A 17959-nucleotide genomic window follows, 5' to 3' on the forward strand; every position below is an offset into this window, starting at 1 on the left:
AATTGACAAATCCACAATTGTAGTGGGATATTTTAACACACCTCCCTCAACAACCTATAGGGCTGGCAGAGAAAAAATTCAGTATGAGTATAGAAAATTTGAACAAAATGATTAACAAACCTGACCTAACAGAGCAAGAATAGACATTCTTTTCAAAGGACATCCTGACCCCCAGAACCTGTGAATATATTATGTCACATGGCAAAGGGAAATAAGCCTGCAGATGGAATTAAGGTTGCTAATCAGATGACCATGAGAGAGGAGGTTAACCTGGATTATCTGGATAGACCCAACGCAATCACAAAGGTCCTTAGATGTGAAAGAGGGAGGCCAAAGAGTCAGTGTCAGAGGGACGCAGGAGGTCTCTAGATGCTGGAAAGGGGAAGGAAACAGTCTCCCCTAGAGCCTCCAGAAGGAACGCAGCCCTGGGGACACTTTGAATTTAGCCCAGTGAGACCCATTTCAGACTTCTGACTCCTGAACTGTAAGATAATAAATTTACGTTGTTTTGAGTCACTATTCTTCCAATCTGTTACTTGCAGCTGATCCAATTGCTAACTGATTCCAGGGTGTCCACCATCAGCCATTTTAAACAGCAGGAGCAGTGCATGAAAGGGTGTGGCTGAAAAGTAGGTGTGTCTTGGGAATTGACAAGAGCTGAGTCTGAAGAAGTAGGGTAGGACCCTATCTACCTCATTCATTCACTCATACATTCATTCACAAAACATTTACTAAGCACCTAGTCTCTGTTAGATCCTGTGTGGAACACAGGGATGTAGAGATAAATAGGACAAGGTCTTTGCTCTCAAGGAGCTCACAGGGGAAGACAGAGTTAAACTCAAGTACAATCAGGGAGAAGAGCAGTGACAGGAACATGCACCAGATGAGAAGGGAGGGCTCAAAGGACTCTTCTGGCTGCAAGTGATGGAAGCCCAATGTGCACAAGCTTAGACAAAAAGTGTATGGGCTTGTATAGCCAAAAGGAGAGAAGGGCAGAGGGAGAATGTGGCAGAGAGGATGCATGAGCACAGGTAGGACAGTGAGAAATAGCACGGAGTTTGTGAAAAGCCATAAGAGTTGGTATAAAGCACAGGGGAAGGAGCAGTAAGGAGACAGAGGCACCCACAGGCCATACCATGGGGGCCTTGAAGGCCAGGTCACAGCATCTGGATGTCACCTGGTAGGTGATGGGGAACCATGGAGGGAGGGAAAAACTTGGTAAAGAGAGGAATGCAGTGGTGAAATTTGGGTTTTAGAAGGATCACGTTGACTGTGGTACAGAGGATGGGCAAGACTGAGGTCAGGGATTCCCATTAGGAAGTTGTTGCAATGATATAGAAGAGATCATGGTGCTCTGCACATGGGGAGTGCCATGAAGATGGCCAGAAGGGGCTGTAACAGGACTCAGTTAGGAGTCAGAATTGGCAGGCTCGTGATTGACTGGAGGTGGGCATTGGTAGGGGAAGTGTGAAGGATAAGATTGCCTGGTTTCTAATGGAGGCAACTGGGTGGGTGGTGGTGCCATTTACCAATATGGGAAACGCAGGGAGAGCAAGTTGGAGGGAGATGATTAATTTAGTTTGGGACAGATTGATTTTGAAGGGCTTGTGGGAGATTCTGGTGGAGATGGCCAGGGGGCAGTTGAATATTTGGGTCTGGAGCTCAAGTGAGAGGCCTAATCTGGAGAGAGAACCATAGGAGCCCTCAGAATTTAGATGAACATTGACAATGGAAACCATGGATGTGGATGAGATCCCTAAGGGACAGTCTTAAGGTAGCAATTCTCAACAAGAGAAGCGTGGGGTGGCATAACTCCCTGTGACAGTGTTTGGAATCACCAGGGGGATTTTCCAAAGCACATACCCAACCCTCAGTTCCAGTAAATACCTTAGAGGGTATGACTGAGGGAAACTCTTGCTGATGAGGAGGTGACCTAGGGTAGGAAGAAACTTGAGACCATTGGTGAGAAGAAAATAGTCAAGGTGAGCACAGGGAGCAAAGAAAGCCCAAGAAGGAGCCAGAAAGGAAGAGAGGTTTGAAGAGATCCAGGATAACGAGGTGCCCCAAGTGTTAGGACAGAGCAGTGATTCTCAACTGTGAGGGCACCCAAGGGTGCTTGTGAAAATTACAGATTCCTGCCCCTCACCATTCTGATGCTGTGGGGCCCTGGAATCTGCATTGTAAAGAGTTCTACAGGCACTACCGAGAATTTCATAAACATGGGTGTGATCGGCAAGTTTACGCCAGCAGAGTGGATGAGTGCAGAGATAAAGACTAAGAGTCTCTAGGATTCTGCTCTTCAGGAGGTCACTGGTAACCATGGAAGAGGGAATTTCAGTGGCGTCGTGGGAGTGGAAGCCAGATTGCAGTGGGCTGAAGAGTGAATGGGAGGTGAGAAAGAGAAGACAGCAAATGTGGACCCCTTTTTGGGAGAAGTTTGGATGAGAGGCGGACGCAAAAGCTTCATCCCCCTCAAAGGCCACCTTCCATCTCCTGGAAAAGTTGGCAAAGAGGGTTGGGGAAATCTGGAGGCTGAGTCAGACATTCCACAGACCCTCAGAATGCACCAGGGAGGCAAGCTGGGAATCGGCAAGGGCCTAGCACACCTCAAGCTGCCAAGTCTCAAAACTAAACTCACTATGCCTGCCTTCTGTCTGCCCACTCCAGGTGCAGTCCACCATCTTCACCACTTGACTGATCATTCCATAACCCAAATCTGACCATGTTACTGCCTGACTTGAAACCTTCCAATAGCTACTTTCCCCCACTCTCACCTCACCCCAGGGAGCATCCACATCCCTGAGCCTGACAGTCACAACCCTTCTCACTCTTGTGGTCCCTACTTCTCTCTGCATCTTTACCTCCCACCACATTCACCTCCAACCAGTCCCCATGGAACCAATAGCAGTTCCCCAGGGAACTGTGCTCTCCCACCCTCACTGGCCTATTGATCATCTTAGACTCAGCCAACTCAAGCACCATTTCTTGTGAAAGTTAGTTACTCTCTCCTTGGAGAGAACCAGCATCTTGTCCACACCTCTACCACAGCACAGGTAGAAGGAATTACTCTGTATCTACTTGTTGACATGACTGCGCCCCTACTTGGACTGTGCCTTCTCTGGGACCAAGGTCCCCATCTTACTCTTCTCTGAATCACCAGCATCTGGCCAGGACTGAGTTCCCAGTAGGTGCCAGTGAATGTGAAGTGGGGTTTCACCGGAAGAACCCATCATGATAAAGTAAGTGTTTAAATTATGGAGTACCCCACTGACTCTTTGATCTACCAATCTAATAATTGAATCTGCAGGTTCTTATCCCTTCCCCTTAGTTGTACTAATGCTTTCAGATTAATTTTCCCTCCCAAGGGGAAGAAAAGGCAGGCTCTGGATAACTGTCTTTAAGTTAGATGGTACAATGTCTCCCACGGACTAGGAGACTATATGAGAGTGTGCTGCCATGGAAAGAGCACCTGGGTTCCTTCTCCAGGAGCTTTACTTTGATTCTTTCCTTTAACAATTTACTTGACCTCTCTTAACCTTAGTTCAGATGGGGTTCCAAATACTATTACCTAAAAGAATTATGGTGAGAATCAGGAGAGATACTCATTATAAAGCCCTACATAAACACTAGTTATTATTAGGTTTTTGAGATCCTAGTAAAGTAGCACCTCAGTGTCACGACACCAACAAATTGCATTTGTTATTTCAAACGACTAAAAGAAACAAACGCCCAAGGCAATACTGCTCTTCGAAGTTTGTTTCACTAAAATGAGAACTTCTGTACGTCTCCGGCCTCTCAGGCCCACTTAAGACGACTATAAGTGAAGCCCCGCCTCCCTAAACTCTAAGCCTCGCCCCTTCCGTACCACCCTCTATGTTGTAGGGCCCTTCAACATTGATTGACACTTTTTTCCACCAATAGGAAGTGAAATTCCCATCAACGTCCGGTGAGGGGGGCAGGACTTCCTTGTTGTTGCTAAGATACTCTTGTTTCCCTCCTTGACAACTTTGGCGGGGGTGCGCTGGCTGCGGACCCGGCTCCGGCCCGCGCGGGAGCAGGTGAGGCCCCGGGGCGCGGCGGGCAGCCGGGTGGGGAGGGCCAGCCCGAAGAGGGGCCGGGAGACATCGCGGAACGGGCGGGGCCTCGCCCACCGCGGAGGCCTCACGTCAGTTTCCTGCCTGGTGGTCACCAGCGCCAAGTCCTCCCACCGCCCCCACCCACCCACCCACTTCGAGGACCTGCGAGCTCGGTCGTGACAGTTTGGCCATCGCGACTCTGCAGGCCGCTCCTCCCTACCCAGCCGAGGCCCCGTCCAGCTTCGCGCTCCCCATCCTCCCTGACCCGACTCCTGCAGCACCTTGATTCCCCCACCTTTCGCGGAGTAGTCCCCTCCTTCCACAGCTGAGTCGGTGGTCGCCATCGCCTCGGCCCAGACCGCTTGACTTGGACAGTTGGCGACATGCTGGGACTTCAGGCTGGTCATTTCCCTCTTTGGGCCTCAGTTTCCCCATCTGTAAACGAGAAGTTGGCTTGAATGAGTTCTAAGGCCTCTTCAACTCTGACGTTCTAGGGTGTGATTCTTTGACCCAACTGTAGGCCTCCCCGAGGATGTGTTCCCCATGGGAGGTATCTAGTGTCGTGAAAAGAACTTGGCAAACCTAGTTTGAATTCCGAATTACAGGACTCTAGCAAGTTGCCTAACCTCTCTGGGCTCCGGTCTCAGTGTATATGAAATCAGGATACTACAGCGCATCTCCTTGGGGAATTCTGAGGATAAAGTGAATTGAAGTATAGAGAGTCCAGTCCAGTGTGGATTCAGTATTTGTTACTTTCCTTCCTTTGTCTCTTACTTCTCCATATTTTCCTCCTCTGAGAAGTGTCACCAACTCCCTTAGTGTCAGCCATCATGTCTCCATTTGACCCTCAAATCCAGATCTCCAGCTCTGATCTTTCTCCTGGGCTTCCATGGTTAGGAATACTTTGGGGTGGAAGTGGGGGTAGAGACTGATATATTGATGTGATGGTTGGACTCAGTGGCTTCCCTTCTGCCCTTGATGATCTGTAATTCAGTGATTACCTACTCCTGACGAGGCACCTCCATTTGCGTGTCTCATCAGCAACTTCCTATGTAGTTCTAAAATCAAACTGGCCTGCTTTCTCTACTTATCCATCTGTTCTACCATGAGGATCTCACATCCTCTCTATTCCTGAAGCCACCACTCTGGATCAAGTCTTTAATGCCTGTTACCTAGGCCATTGCTGTAGCTTCCTAACTGGTGTCCCTACCTCCAGTCTCTCCTTCTGTTAACCCAGCGCACCAGAATAATTGCCCGAAAACACAACCATGTCACCAACTCCCAAGAGACCTCCAAAGGGCTTCTCATTCCCCATTAAAAATATGCACACTTCGGGCCGGCCCTGTGGCTTGGTGGTTAAGTGCGTGCGCTGCGATGCTGGTGGCCCGGGTTCGGATCCCGGGTGCGCATCGAGGCACCACTTCTCCGTTCATCCTGAGGCCGAGTCCCACATACAGCAACTAGAAGGATGTGCAGCTACGACACACAACTATCCAATGGGGCTTTGGGGGGAAAAAATAAAATAAATAAAATCTTTAAAAAAAAAAAAATATGCACACTTCTTAAGCCTGGGTTTTAGGGTCCTTCTACACTGCCACAACCCAACCCCAGCCTTTTTTCCCAGCCATCTTTCTCCTTTCTCCTTTGCCAAGTTCTGTCCTCCAGCCAAATTGGACTGTTGGACTTTCCAAGAAAACACTTTGAGCTTTCTGCGTTGACATCACTGTGTTTGTTCATCTCTCTGTCCAGAAAGTCTTCCTCACTTTGTTCATCTGTCAGGATTCCCACTCACCTTTTAAGGCCTGACCAAGCTTTTCTTTCTGTCCTTTCCTCTGCCTCCTCTAGAATTCTCCTCTTTCCTCTATCTCTGTGTCTGTCTGTGCACTTACTGCTTTCTGCCATGAACAATTGTTAGTTGTTGTGTATATGTGTTGGTGTCTCGTATGAGATTGTAAGCTCCTTGAAAGCAGGGACTGTCTCTACTAGTGGAGACAGTTGAAAAAAGCATAGTGGGGTAGCTGGAAAAAAGCGTAATCTTGAAGTCATATATACCTGATCGAATTCTAGCCCCTCCATTTATTAGTCCGGTGGACAGTCCCTTTCTTTTGCCCAGCCTGCATGGTCATCAGAAGAGTAGGGATAATAGTGCCTGTCAAACTAAGTTACTGAGAGAGTAAATGGGATCCCGTATGTAGAACACCCACCCTGTTGCCTTGCTAAGGTCAGTGCTCAATAAATATCATTGAATGGATTTGATAGGCCCTCTCCCTTCCCAAGGGGCAAATGAATTCTAATATAATTACAATTTAGATATTTGTTGGGCTTCTGCCATGTGCCAGATGCTGGACTTGGTGCTCTAGGACATCTACAGGAGAGTTGATAAAGTCCTTCAGCTCAGCTGATTGTCTGGCCTCAGAACACACAGCTGAGTCGTGACTGGTTGTGAGGTGTCACCAGTAATTAGCAACTGTGATTGATTTTTAAAAAAATAAATCAGTGCTGACTCCAGTTTATTTCTGTGATAATGTCATTCTTCATCCCTTACATTCAAATCTGTCCTTGAGTGGGAAAGGGGGAGGTGGGAGACTGCGTAACCCACTGTCGGTAGTAAGCATCTGTTCTCTGTAGCGCTAATAGCTGTGATAATTATGACTTTTTCTTGTACTTTGTATCTTGTCAAAAATGTTTGGGATTTCATCCAAATCTGGGTATGTCCGTGAGGATGTACCACATGAGTCACTGTTGTTTATTACATCATGTTATACATAAAGAAAATCTCTCTCTCTCTCTCTCTGTGTCTCAATTGCTTAATCTCTCGATCTCTTTCTCTCCCTCTCTCTCTCTTGTTTTCCCTCTCTCCCCATGGTCTGAAGCACATCAGAAGTTTTTACTGGACTTCAGTAAAATGAGAAAAAATAAGGGCGATATAAAACAAAAAAAAACCCTGTGTGTGTTTATGAAAGGTGACTGGCTTTTCTTGAGAAGGATTGTCCTTTTTTCTGCAACCATATCCTTACTATTAAAACTTTCTTTTTTGGTAGATGATGTGTTTCTTAATGCTCTTACTTAGCAAAATTTAAAAGTGGCAACCCTGTGTTTGCTCCCCCATTTTAAACTGATCTGTGAAATCCAAGTCTTCCGTGTTTTTTCATGACCCCACCACTGTTGTTGCAGATGAACGCCCCCAAGCCCTTAGGTTCCCTTCTCCTCGCCTCACCAGCTTTGCTCCTTGTTTGCTGGAAGGCACAGGGCAGACGTGTCAGGGAAAGGCAGGAGGAAGAAGAGGTCACAAGCGTGTCCCTGATACGGCTGGCGGTAGGAGGTGGCCTTGACTGGTAGTTGCTGAGGATTGAAGTTATTTCTGCTTCTGTCTTGTCTCCTCCTTGCTCGTGACGGGAGAAAGCACAGAAGGTGGAGTGAGAAGAATAGAAATGGGTTTGGATCCCGGCCCTGTCGTCGCTGCCTGTGTGTCCCTGGGCCAGCCCCAGGCCTCTCTGAGCCGCAGGTGCCTTGTCTGAGACCTGGGAGTGATGCCGCCCCCACAGGTTGTTACAGGATGAAATGAGACAGTGAATGTGAAAACAGTGTAACCACCCCACTCCCCCCGGCCCTGGCCCAGCCCCAACTGGGTTTTATAGAATTTCCTTGTGACTCGTTCCTCTGTCAGCACTAACATGGTAGTTTGAATAGAGTGAGAACTCGGTAAATATTGGTTTGTCTGGCTGAGCGTTTAGATGTTTAGTGGGCTGGAATATGAAGAAGGACATTGCAGGCCCCTTCCTACTGCACCAGTAACAAGAGCTGATGTTCACCATGAGGTCGAGTGTGTTCTTAGTCCCAGTGTCCAGATGAGAAAACCGAGGCTAGGAGAGGTAAACACTTGTCCGAGGCAGACAGAGATGCGAATTCAGATCTGCCTGTGGAGCCCGCACTCCCAAGCGCCGCGCCCGCTCTGAGTGTGTCCTCCGTCTCTCGGATGCTTGGCGGCGGGTAAGGGTGACGAGCCCTGGTCTGCAGGCCAAGAGGCTTCCAGGCATCGAGTGGCTGGGGCGCCCCCAGCGGGCTGGCAGGCTCTTTTAGCCTTATTTCCCCGTCCCATTCATTTTTCCCCATCCCTCCCACATCCCCCAACCCTCTTAAGGATTCTTCCCAAGTGCTTCAGAAGCAAAATAATAAATGGTGACTGAGGTCAGTGTCACGAAAGAACAAGGGACAGCAGGACAAGAGATACTGCCTCTGACAAGGCGAGATAAAGAGCCCTGTCTGCGCCTGCTGTTGCCTAGGAGCAGCCTCGCACCAGCCATGGGGCGGCAGGGAGGGCCTGGGTGAGGAGGAGGCTAAAGGGCAGGAGAGAGAGGAAGGCTGCCACGGCTTTGTGCGCCAGGACCCGCCCTGGGACGGGTCGGGCTCTGGTACCCAGCAGATTCAAGTACCCTGGCATCCAGTACACTTACATTATTAATAAGGGCTCTCTTTTAGGCCTGACACGACTTCTTTCTGGCCTGGAGCTGTCAGGCGCACGCTCATTTGCATGGAGGATTGCTATTTTTGGTAGCATTCTTCTGGCGGGGTTTTTAATCGTGGCTGAATGACTAGAGCTGTACTATAATGATACAGCATCATAAAAAATTCTCCCACCTTTCTCTATTTGGAAACACATCATCTGTAACTGTTCCTTTTTATTTTGTAAGTCTCATCCATTTTGGATCCCCAGAAATATGTGTAGTGGTTAGGAAAAGCTATTTGCAATCGTGGCTTTTAATAAATGTGGTTGAATAATGTTGACGAAGTCCTGACTGATAACATGGCGGTAGCAAGAACATGCCTTCATAAGAGTGCACAGAGCTTTCAAATTTCAAAATGCTCACATGCATATCCTTGGTGCTTGCAACAGCTTTCTGAGGGTGAGAAGATGGAACTATCCTGTTACATAGAGGGGGAAACCGTGGCTCAGGTTAAATTACTTGCCCAGGGCTACAAAGCAAGGAGGAGGGCAGAGTTCATCTCTGTTATAGAACTGGTATTCAAGCCTAAATACTCCGCCTCATGGTCCTGCTGCTTCTCTCCTCTACCAGGTCCTGCCCCTTCCCCCCAGAACTGTCCCAGTGGCTTTTCCCGCTTTGTTCCTGGGCAGTGGGCTTTGGTAATACCTCTGAGGTCTTGTGACATTACATCGGAATTCCATGTGCTGAAGCAGAGTCCCCGCAGCTGTCACAGCCCCTGCCCTCCCCAGGCAGGCACGTGTGCACTTGCCTCTGAGTTCCCTTCCAGGCCCCCGCAACGCGCCCACCCTGCTAGCACCTTAGAGGCTGAGTTGAATCAAACTGAAATATTTAGGTGGAAGACACCTAAGCAGCTGCTTCAGCATTTTAAGTTGTTCCCACTCGAAAAGCTCATTTAAACAAACCTTGAAGCCCTTATCCTCTGATCGTCAGTGCAGCCACCACCTTCGGTGACACCTTGGTCACATAGAGGAGGAGGCAGTAAAGTGGCCTTTACTCAAGCTCAGAGGACAGGATGGAACTGGAGATGGAGATTAACATTAATGAGCGAAGACAAAGTGATTCACTGGATTTTGTGAAATAAGAAACATGAGCGGAAAGTACAATGAGACTGTGCTTGGAGATTTGCCAGCTTTTATGTGGAGACAAACAGAAACTGCTAATATATGAGTGGTACCAATGCCCAGAATTGATGAGATAAGGGGAGCCGTCTGTCCACTGAGAAATCAGAAAATACCGGTGTTGTGGGATGGAGGAGCTGGTGCCAGGCTTCCAGCCCTGTTCGAGGGAGCCGACCACATGGAGTGGCACTAAGGCTTCTGAAGCAGCAGAGAATGGGATAAAATTGAGAGCACAGCCCAGAAAAAGTGCATAGAAAGCTCAACGCTTGGCCAAACAAGGGTCAAATTAGCATTAGGACAGTAGACACTGAAAGGGAAGGTTGGACATTCATCTCCCTGCTGGGATCACATGAGCCGCACCAGTGGTCACACCTGCGAGGTCAGCTTTGCGGTGCCTGCTGTGTGACAGAGCTTGAGGAGGCCTTAGGAGGAGGGGTTAGGAGTGCCCACACCACAGACTGTGCCCAGAGTCCAGCCCCAGCTCTGCCTCTCACTAGCTGAGTGACCTCAGGCCAGCAGCGTAACAGCCTCGTGCCTACAGGACCTACCTCAAGGGATGTTGCAGCGATAGACTAAGTGCGTGCATGGGAAGCACCTAGAACAGTGGCTGGCCCACAGGGAGCCCAGTGAACGTCGCCTATCATTACTTGTTAGTTACTACACTGGGCCTCTTCGGGGTTTGGTGGCTATGCCATGAAAGTAAATTTATTCAGAAATGTGAGAAATCCTAGAATGACATGATTTGGCAATATTTGTCCCACATGGATTGTTACAGAGGGTTTTACAACATGGTGGTTTGTATTCATTTAAATTAGTACTTCTGAGATAAAAAGTCCTTTGAATTATAGGATAAATTGAATTGTAGGATAGAGAAAAACACCAGGATTTCCAGCACTGCTTCCAGTCACTTAGGATCCAGGCCCATCTCTTTAGGAAAAGCCCCATCTGTTATTAGATAACTAGATTTGGAAAGAAAAAGAATCATACATATATTAGGCTTTGTAACTTTCCAGTCATATCCACACGCACTCTCTCATTTGATTCCCCCAGGAGCCAGAGGGAGGGAAGGACAGTTTGTTGAGTGCCTGGCACCGTGATGGTTGCTTTACATACATTGTCTCATTTGATTCTCATGACAGCCCCGTGAGATGGATGTGACTAGCCTGTGTTACTGACAAGGAATCTGAGGCCCATACTGTGGTTGAGCAATGGAACCAGCACTAACGCCCGGGCCTCCCAGCTCTTGCGCCAGCCAGACAGGACAGGGTGGCCTGAGGGGGAGCGGGCAGGAGGAGGAGCCTGGCGTGCCATGGAGGACCTGGAGCATTGCTGTTCCCATTCCTCCTGCAGATCAGGGACCTGCAGAAGGAGGCCCTTGCATGCCCAGAAGCCCAGGATTGTTGATCGTGACCTGACATTTAACTTTGTAACCACATCTGCTGTGAGATAAGGACTGTGTACATAGTGGGCATGCAGAGGAGCTGCGTTTGTTCTTTGCCAGCTCAAGGCTCCATCCTTGGCCTGGCCCGCAGTCAGTATTTGTCTTGATAATGACAGTGTGGGCTTGCAGCATCGTACCACTGTGTTCTTAACCGGGTCCCAGCATCTCGTGTTGACTCATCCTCCCGTCTGCAGACTTGCTGGCCATTTGGAAAAGGATGCGGAGGAGTTAAGACGGGGAGGTGTCAAATTGTTAGTGAGACATTTCTAATTTGTGATGTATGGTTTTAAAGCCAACTCTCTTCTCTTGGTTTTTCCTGTTTTCTACAGCACCCCTTGGGGGAAAGACATTCTCTGCTCCCACCAAGTTGTCAGGGCCTGCTTCCTGAATCTCCTGGGTGTGTCTTAACTGCTGGTCCCAGCACCGCCTGCAAGCCCCCCTCTCTCCTCCAGTGGTCACGGTGGAAGGATCATGGGAGAAACGGAAGGGAAGAAAGATGAGGCTGATTATAAACGCCTGCAGACCTTCCCTCTGGTCAGGGTAAGGCCCGGGGAGGGAGGCAGGGCGGCCAGCAGGGCCCACGCAGCTCCGGAGAGAGGCGAGGGGAGTTCGTGTCCTGTGGGACGGCAGTGGGAGGAAGATAAGACGGGCTCTGCCAGCTCAGATCTAGAGATCTAGGAATTGACAGTGATCCATTCATTCATTCATTCATTCATTCAACAACTCTCTAGTTAGGCCCCTGCTGTATATTGGGCACCATTCTGGGCACGGTGGATATAGTTGTGAATAAGATGGACGAAGGCCTGGCCCACATGGAAGAAAGATTTAAAGAACATAATTTCAAATAATAAGTGCGATAAAGAAAAATAAAGCAGGTGAAAGGAGCTAGAGAGTAGAGGTTGGCTTCTGGAAACGTTTCTCTGATCAGAGACCTGAATAAAGTGAGGGAGCAAGCCTTGTGAAGATCTGGGGAGGAACATTCCAAGCAGGGGCAACGGCAAGCCCAGGAAGCCCGAGGTGGGAATGAACTGTGCATGTTGGAGGAACAGAAAGAAGGCCATTCTCTGGAACAGAGTGCTGAAAGGGGTGGCAGGACGTGAGGGTCAGAGTGATGGGGGGGCCAGACCTCACAGGCCTGGCGGGCTGTGGTGAGGAAGGGGGACTCCATCCTGAGTTCAGAGGGGAATCGTGGAGGGTTTTAAGCAGAGAATTAATGTGATCTGTTTTATGTTTTTAAAAGATCATTCCAGCTGTTGTAAGGAGAATGGATTTTAGGGTACAGAGTGGAAGTGGGGAAACCAGTGAGGACGCCATTGCAGAGGCCCAGAGAGATGAGGGGAGCTGGGTGCAGGTCACAGAGTGGGGGTGGCGAGACACGGTCAGATCCTGGACGGATCTTGAAGGTAGAGGCAATAGAACTCACTGATGCACTGGAGGCGGGGTGTGAGGGGAAGCGGGTCGGGGCGACTGCTAGGATTTGTTTTCTCCTGAACATGGGAGAGAGTGGTGTTGATTACCAAGAGAGGGAAGACAGAGGAAGGGTAGGTTTGTGGGGAAAATCCAGAGTTGCCTTTCAGACATCTAAGTGAGGTTGTGAAGTAAGCAGTTGGATGTAGGAGAACAGAGCCCGAAAAAGAGCTTAAAGCTGGGGATGGAAATGTGGGAACTCTCCCCGTATAGACGATAGATAAATCCATGGAACAGGCTGGGCCTCTCTGGAAGGTAGATGGCTGGAGAAGAGGAGAGGGGAGATGATGGCCAGGGCTCCAGCGGTTGGAGGAGGAGGGTCATCGGAAGAGTGGGTGAAGAAGGAGGAGCCAGGGAGGCAGGAAGAAAACCAGGAGCCGTCAAGAGTGGCTGAGCTGTCTCTTCAGGCTTCTGGGGCTGCTGGTACACCATTTCCATAACCGGCATTTCCTCCTGCCTGGGCCAGCCTTCTTCCCCGTCTTTGTTGGCTGGAACATGGTGCTGACGGAGCTTCGTGCCTTGCAGAGGGGCCTGGGCGTTGGAGCCCACGTGGCTCATCTGGATTCCACGCCCCCTTTGCCCCAGCTGTACGCCCTGAGTCAGGAGCTGGGTCACCTCTCTGGGCTCTGCCCAGGGCTGTGCCAGGGCAGCTACCCAGTGTCCATGCCTTAAGCTTGGGACAGAGAGGCCAGCCCAGAAGGCCAGGTCACGGGCTAAGCCTCTCTCTGTTTGTCACCCCTGCCCTGTCTCTAGCACTCGGACATGCCAGAGGAGATGCGAGTGGAGACCATGGAGCTCTGTGTCACGGCCTGTGAGAAATTCTCCAACAACAACGAGGTATTGCCATACGTACAGGCGGCCCTTGCGCCTTTGATGACCCCTATAGGTGAATCCAGTGGCCCAGTCCCCACAGCCAGCTCCAGAGAGTCCTGCTGGAACTAGGCCGGTGCCTTCCTTGGAAGGGTTCACTGCTTGGGGAAGGCCAGCCGGGAAGAGGCTGGTGCTGTCTCCAGGCACTGATCTCATGGTCACGCCCAGCCCTAGGGGAAGAAAAGCCAGAGGGATCTTTGTGACGCCCCTGTCCCTGTTCCCTGTCTCAGGTGGGCTGCTGAATAGGGCACCTTTCCCCTTGGCTCCATCCCAGCGGGGAACAGAGGCCCACCCAGGCATTCACTCATGTATCCATTCATCCATTCAAAAAAGATGTTAGACACCGTCTCTGTGCCAGGCCCTGTTCTAGGTGCTGGCAGCACAGCCAGTAGGCACCAACACGGGAATGTTGTTCATCAGTCTGGTGGTGAGCGAGAGAGAAGTCACTGTCATGGCAGCCAGTGGGGAGGCAGGTCCTGGTTAGTGAGAACCCGGGCCCAGGTTCAAATCCTGTCTCCAGTCCTTCCGAGCTCTTTAACCTTGGACAAGCCGTTTCTCATCTCTGACCCCCAATTTCCTGGTTTGTAACTGGGGTGGGGAGGCTGCCTCCTCAGCAGGCAGTCATGAGGATGTGTGTACTGAGATTATGTGGGAGAAGTGCTCAGCGTGGCGCCTGGCGCGGTGGGGGGCATTGCTGGCACACGCAAGTGCCCGAGCTTGGGCTTCGCCCCACAAGGGCTGGGGCCTCTGCCCCTCCCTAGACCTTTTCTTGAAAGAAGCTTCTTGAAAGACTGAGCACAGGAAGGAGCAGGCTGTTGCCACGACTGAGGGAAGCCGTCCAGCTTCTTTTCCGGGAGCCCACTGAACCCATTAGGGAAAAGCCTTTCTGTTCCCTGAAGGTAAACCCGACACCTAGCAGTGATGGAATAACCCCGTACAGTCGGCAGAGTGCTCTCAGATAATTACGTCATTCGGTCCCGAGAACAGCCTGTTGGTTCTGACACTGGAAACGAGCCCTAGTGACAGAGCTCAACTCCAACCTGCCCTGCCGCCTTTGCCAGGGTCTCCTCGACCAGTGAGGTAACGTCCGGCTTTCTGTGCCTGTGTAACAGCCCCGGCAGGAGGTGGCCTGCGCCGAGAGCCTTTCTGAAGGTTCCGTGAGCAGCAGAACAACAATAATAGGGCAACAGGCTTTTCTCTTGCCAAGACTTCTGCTTCCCGGAGAGGGAGCTAACTCATGCCCACTCCGTCCCCCAGACTCCCCCTCTGACAAGCATCCTCTTCGTTCTAGAGTGCCGCCAAGATGATCAAAGAGACGATGGACAAGAAGTTCGGCTCCTCCTGGCACGTGGTGATCGGCGAAGGCTTTGGGTTTGAGATCACACACGAGGTGAAGAACCTCCTCTACCTGTACTTCGGGGGCACCCTGGCCGTGTGCGTCTGGAAGTGCTCCTGACACTGCCCCATCCCCTGCCCCGTCCCCTACCATTCACCAGGGATGGGGAGCAACCCCAGGCAGGTGCTGGTTTTTCAGAGCACAGTCTGGGGTCTTCTCTTTTGTCCTGCTATGCCAGTGTCCTGAGCTCTGCCCAGTGTGTGAATTTGTTGACCTCTCTATCCCCAGGCTCTCAGCCACCTCACTCTGAGTCCCAGGGTGTGAAGGGGGCAGCAGGCAGCGGTCTCCGTGCAGGGGCAGGGTGGGGAGATGTGACAGGGTAGAAGGAGGGTGGGGAGATGGAATTTTTCTCACAAGGACATGCCAGCCCCATCTCCCTCAGGGGCTGCTCTCCCCTCGCATCCTAGGAGCCCCCTACCCCTACCCTTAGCACTGCTGGCAGGTGTCTGCTGTCCTTGTCTTTTCTGGCGGTATGCAAATAGCCTCAAGAAGGAGCTGCTTCTCTCAAGGGACACTGGCACCGTCTCTCCTTGTCCTCTGGAGAAGTGGTGACCCTCAAAAGCCCCTTCCCCAACTTGACCCCAGGCTGAACAGACCACTGCATCTCACTGGACTCACAGCTCTGCAGCCCCGGCTGCGGCATGAGGCCCAAGCAGCCTTTCCCCTCATCCCCTCCTGCCTCCCCAGCCGCCAGGCCGCATGAACCTTTGACACTGCTCCCACGCGTGCGGTGGCTGAGGGGGTGGGAACTGCTCTCGAGCGGTTTCTCGAGGTGTTGCTGAGCCTCCGGTGAGCTGCCCGGGCCGGGAGCGCAGTGAAGCCGGCAGGGAAGCCTGGCCTGCAGTGACTTCTCATCAGGGACCGCAAGCGCATTTGTACTTCTTTCTCTGCTGGATTTTCTATATTCTTTTTGAGTGTGGGGAGAAGGGTTTTAGTAGAAGGGTGAATCCTATTTTACACAGCAGTCTTATTTATATAAATGTCTTGGTTTTTACAATTAAAATGACCAAAAACTGACCTCGATCTACAGTTTCTTGAGGTTAGGGGAAGACGTGCTCAGTGTCCTCAGGCTGTGGTGGGTCCCAGGGGCCCAGAGAAGCTTCTGGCTAAATAGCGAGGCCGCTGGAAACCCTGTGACCAGGCACAGCCCTGCTTTCCCTGGCCCTGCCCCTCACCATTACATCATGGGCAGGGGCTGAGTGCAGTTGGATGGGGCCATGTGGACCCTGATTGAGACGCTGTTGGCGGCCAGACCGAGCTACTGTAAGGACATTTTCAGTCTCACGTAATTTGGCTCGGTTCAGAGATGTTTATTCAACAGCTATTGAGGGCCAGGCCCCGGGAGTGTGGGTACAAAGATGGGAAGGCTATAGACCCTACCCTCTGGGAGCTCACAGTCTGTTGTGGAGGAGCACTTGAACGCAACTGTTTTGCCAGCTGTGAAAAGTGACAGGATAGAGGATAGGACAGGGCATTCTAGGAGGAGAAGGACGGGTCCATGCCCAGACAAGGGAGGAGGCGGGCCTCTGGTGGGGTGAGGCCTCAAAGCCGACTCCTGCAGGGAGAATGGGGTTTTACCATGGGAGGGGCACAGGCCAGGGGACCATGGGAGTAAGTGCACGGAGGCAGAAGCGGCTTGAGGATGAGGGGGTCTCATTGCGGGGCCATGACGCCGCTTTATCTCAGGGGCTGGCCTCTGAATCCAAGTCTCAGACCTGAGAACGCCCGACACGGGTGGAGCTGGGGCAGCCTTCCTTCTCCACAGCCTGCCTTTCCCCACCCACGGGGCCCTCCTGAGGTGGCCCACCCGGGACGCTCGGGCCTGGGAGTCCTGGCACCAGACCCAGTCACGCCCTTCCGAGGCTCAGAGTCCAGTTGCAATGAGATCTGTCAGCAGATCTGCTGGACGCTGGCGCGTCAGGCGGCTAAAGCTTGCTCGGACCAAGACCAGTGCGGCTGAGCAGGGAGAGGAGCGTCGGCTCGCTCCTGGACCTCACAAGGGCTGGCTGACTTGCTGCCATGTGAGCCGAGCGCAGTGGGGCGGACGAGAACGAGAAGCCGAGGTCACTGCCCCTCAGCTGACCGGCTGGTCGGCTCGCAGCTCTACCTGCGGAGCAGGTCCTGGCCCTCCGGGACGTGAGGCAGGGAGGCGAGGGGGCCGCCCCTTGACTTTGGGCCTGCACTCGCCTGCGCCCCGTGCCACCCCGGGTGCTGCTGGAGAGATTGGCGAGGTGCGCAGATGGGAATGAAAGGAGGGGGCGCCGAGGCCTGGAATAGCTACGCTTTATTAACCGCCTGCTTTGCGTCTGTTCTCTCCCTTGATCTGCCACACGTGGGTGCTAAGAAACGAGGCTGGCTCAGCCCACAGCCTAGGGGTGGGGGTGGTGGTTGGGAGTGTGGGCTCTGAGGACTCCAGATCTGGCTCAGGCCCAGCCCTCTCTCCCTAACCTCTCTGTGCCTCAGTTGCTTTGTGTGTAGAATGGGGATATAAAGCCCCAGCCTCCTAAGGCTGTTGGGAGTCTCAGGCCTGCATCTGGAGCGGGTGACGCCCCAGTGGTGTGTGCTGTTGCTGTCTTCACCGAGCACCCTGGGCGTGTTCCCTGAGGCCCGTGCCAGCCGTGGTCACCCTGACCTTCCTCACAGGGCCCCCTGCTCATGGCCAGTGATTCAACAAGCATTCGCTGACGGGGGCCGGAAAGGAGAGACATGTAACAACAAAGAACGCACCATCCTTGGCAGCAAATGGCTCACAGTCTATTGAAGAGACAGGCCAGGAACGGGAAAGCAGGTGCATTTAAGTAATCTGCTAGGAGGAGAGAGAGAGTGGGCTTCGGCGGAATATGGGGCTCAGAGAAGGGAGCGACTCTCACTGCCGAGGGCTGCACAGAGGCGGTGGCATTGAACTAGGCCTTGGCATTTTCCGGGGGAGGGATGAGACACGGTGGACGCAGGAGGAAGGCACCATCGGTTGAGGGAGCAACAGCAGGTGCGGAAAAACAGTGACAGGAGCAAGCTGGTGTGATGTTCAGGGGAGTGGAGTTCACGGGCGGGAGAGCGGACTGAAGAAGGGTTTGCTGGGGTTGAAG

At 51.8% G+C, this 17959-nt stretch overlaps 1 protein-coding gene across 1 annotated transcript; it reads left to right on the forward strand.

The window, feature by feature from the left end:
* Positions 1 to 3972: 3972 nt before the first annotated feature.
* On the forward strand, positions 3973 to 15890 carry DNAL4 (dynein axonemal light chain 4). Its single transcript, XM_058568347.1, has 4 exons — positions 3973 to 4058; positions 11470 to 11680; positions 13361 to 13444; positions 14769 to 15890. Exons 2-4 carry the CDS (start codon positions 11612 to 11614, stop codon positions 14931 to 14933), a joined length of 318 nt encoding a protein of 105 aa, XP_058424330.1. The 5' UTR covers positions 3973 to 4058; positions 11470 to 11611; the 3' UTR covers positions 14934 to 15890.
* The last annotated feature ends 2069 nt before the right edge of the window (positions 15891 to 17959 follow it).

Source organism: Diceros bicornis, chromosome 25, assembly GCF_020826845.1.
Source record: "Diceros bicornis minor isolate mBicDic1 chromosome 25, mDicBic1.mat.cur, whole genome shotgun sequence".
In the NCBI taxonomy this organism is placed as follows: Eukaryota; Metazoa; Chordata; class Mammalia; order Perissodactyla; family Rhinocerotidae; genus Diceros; species Diceros bicornis.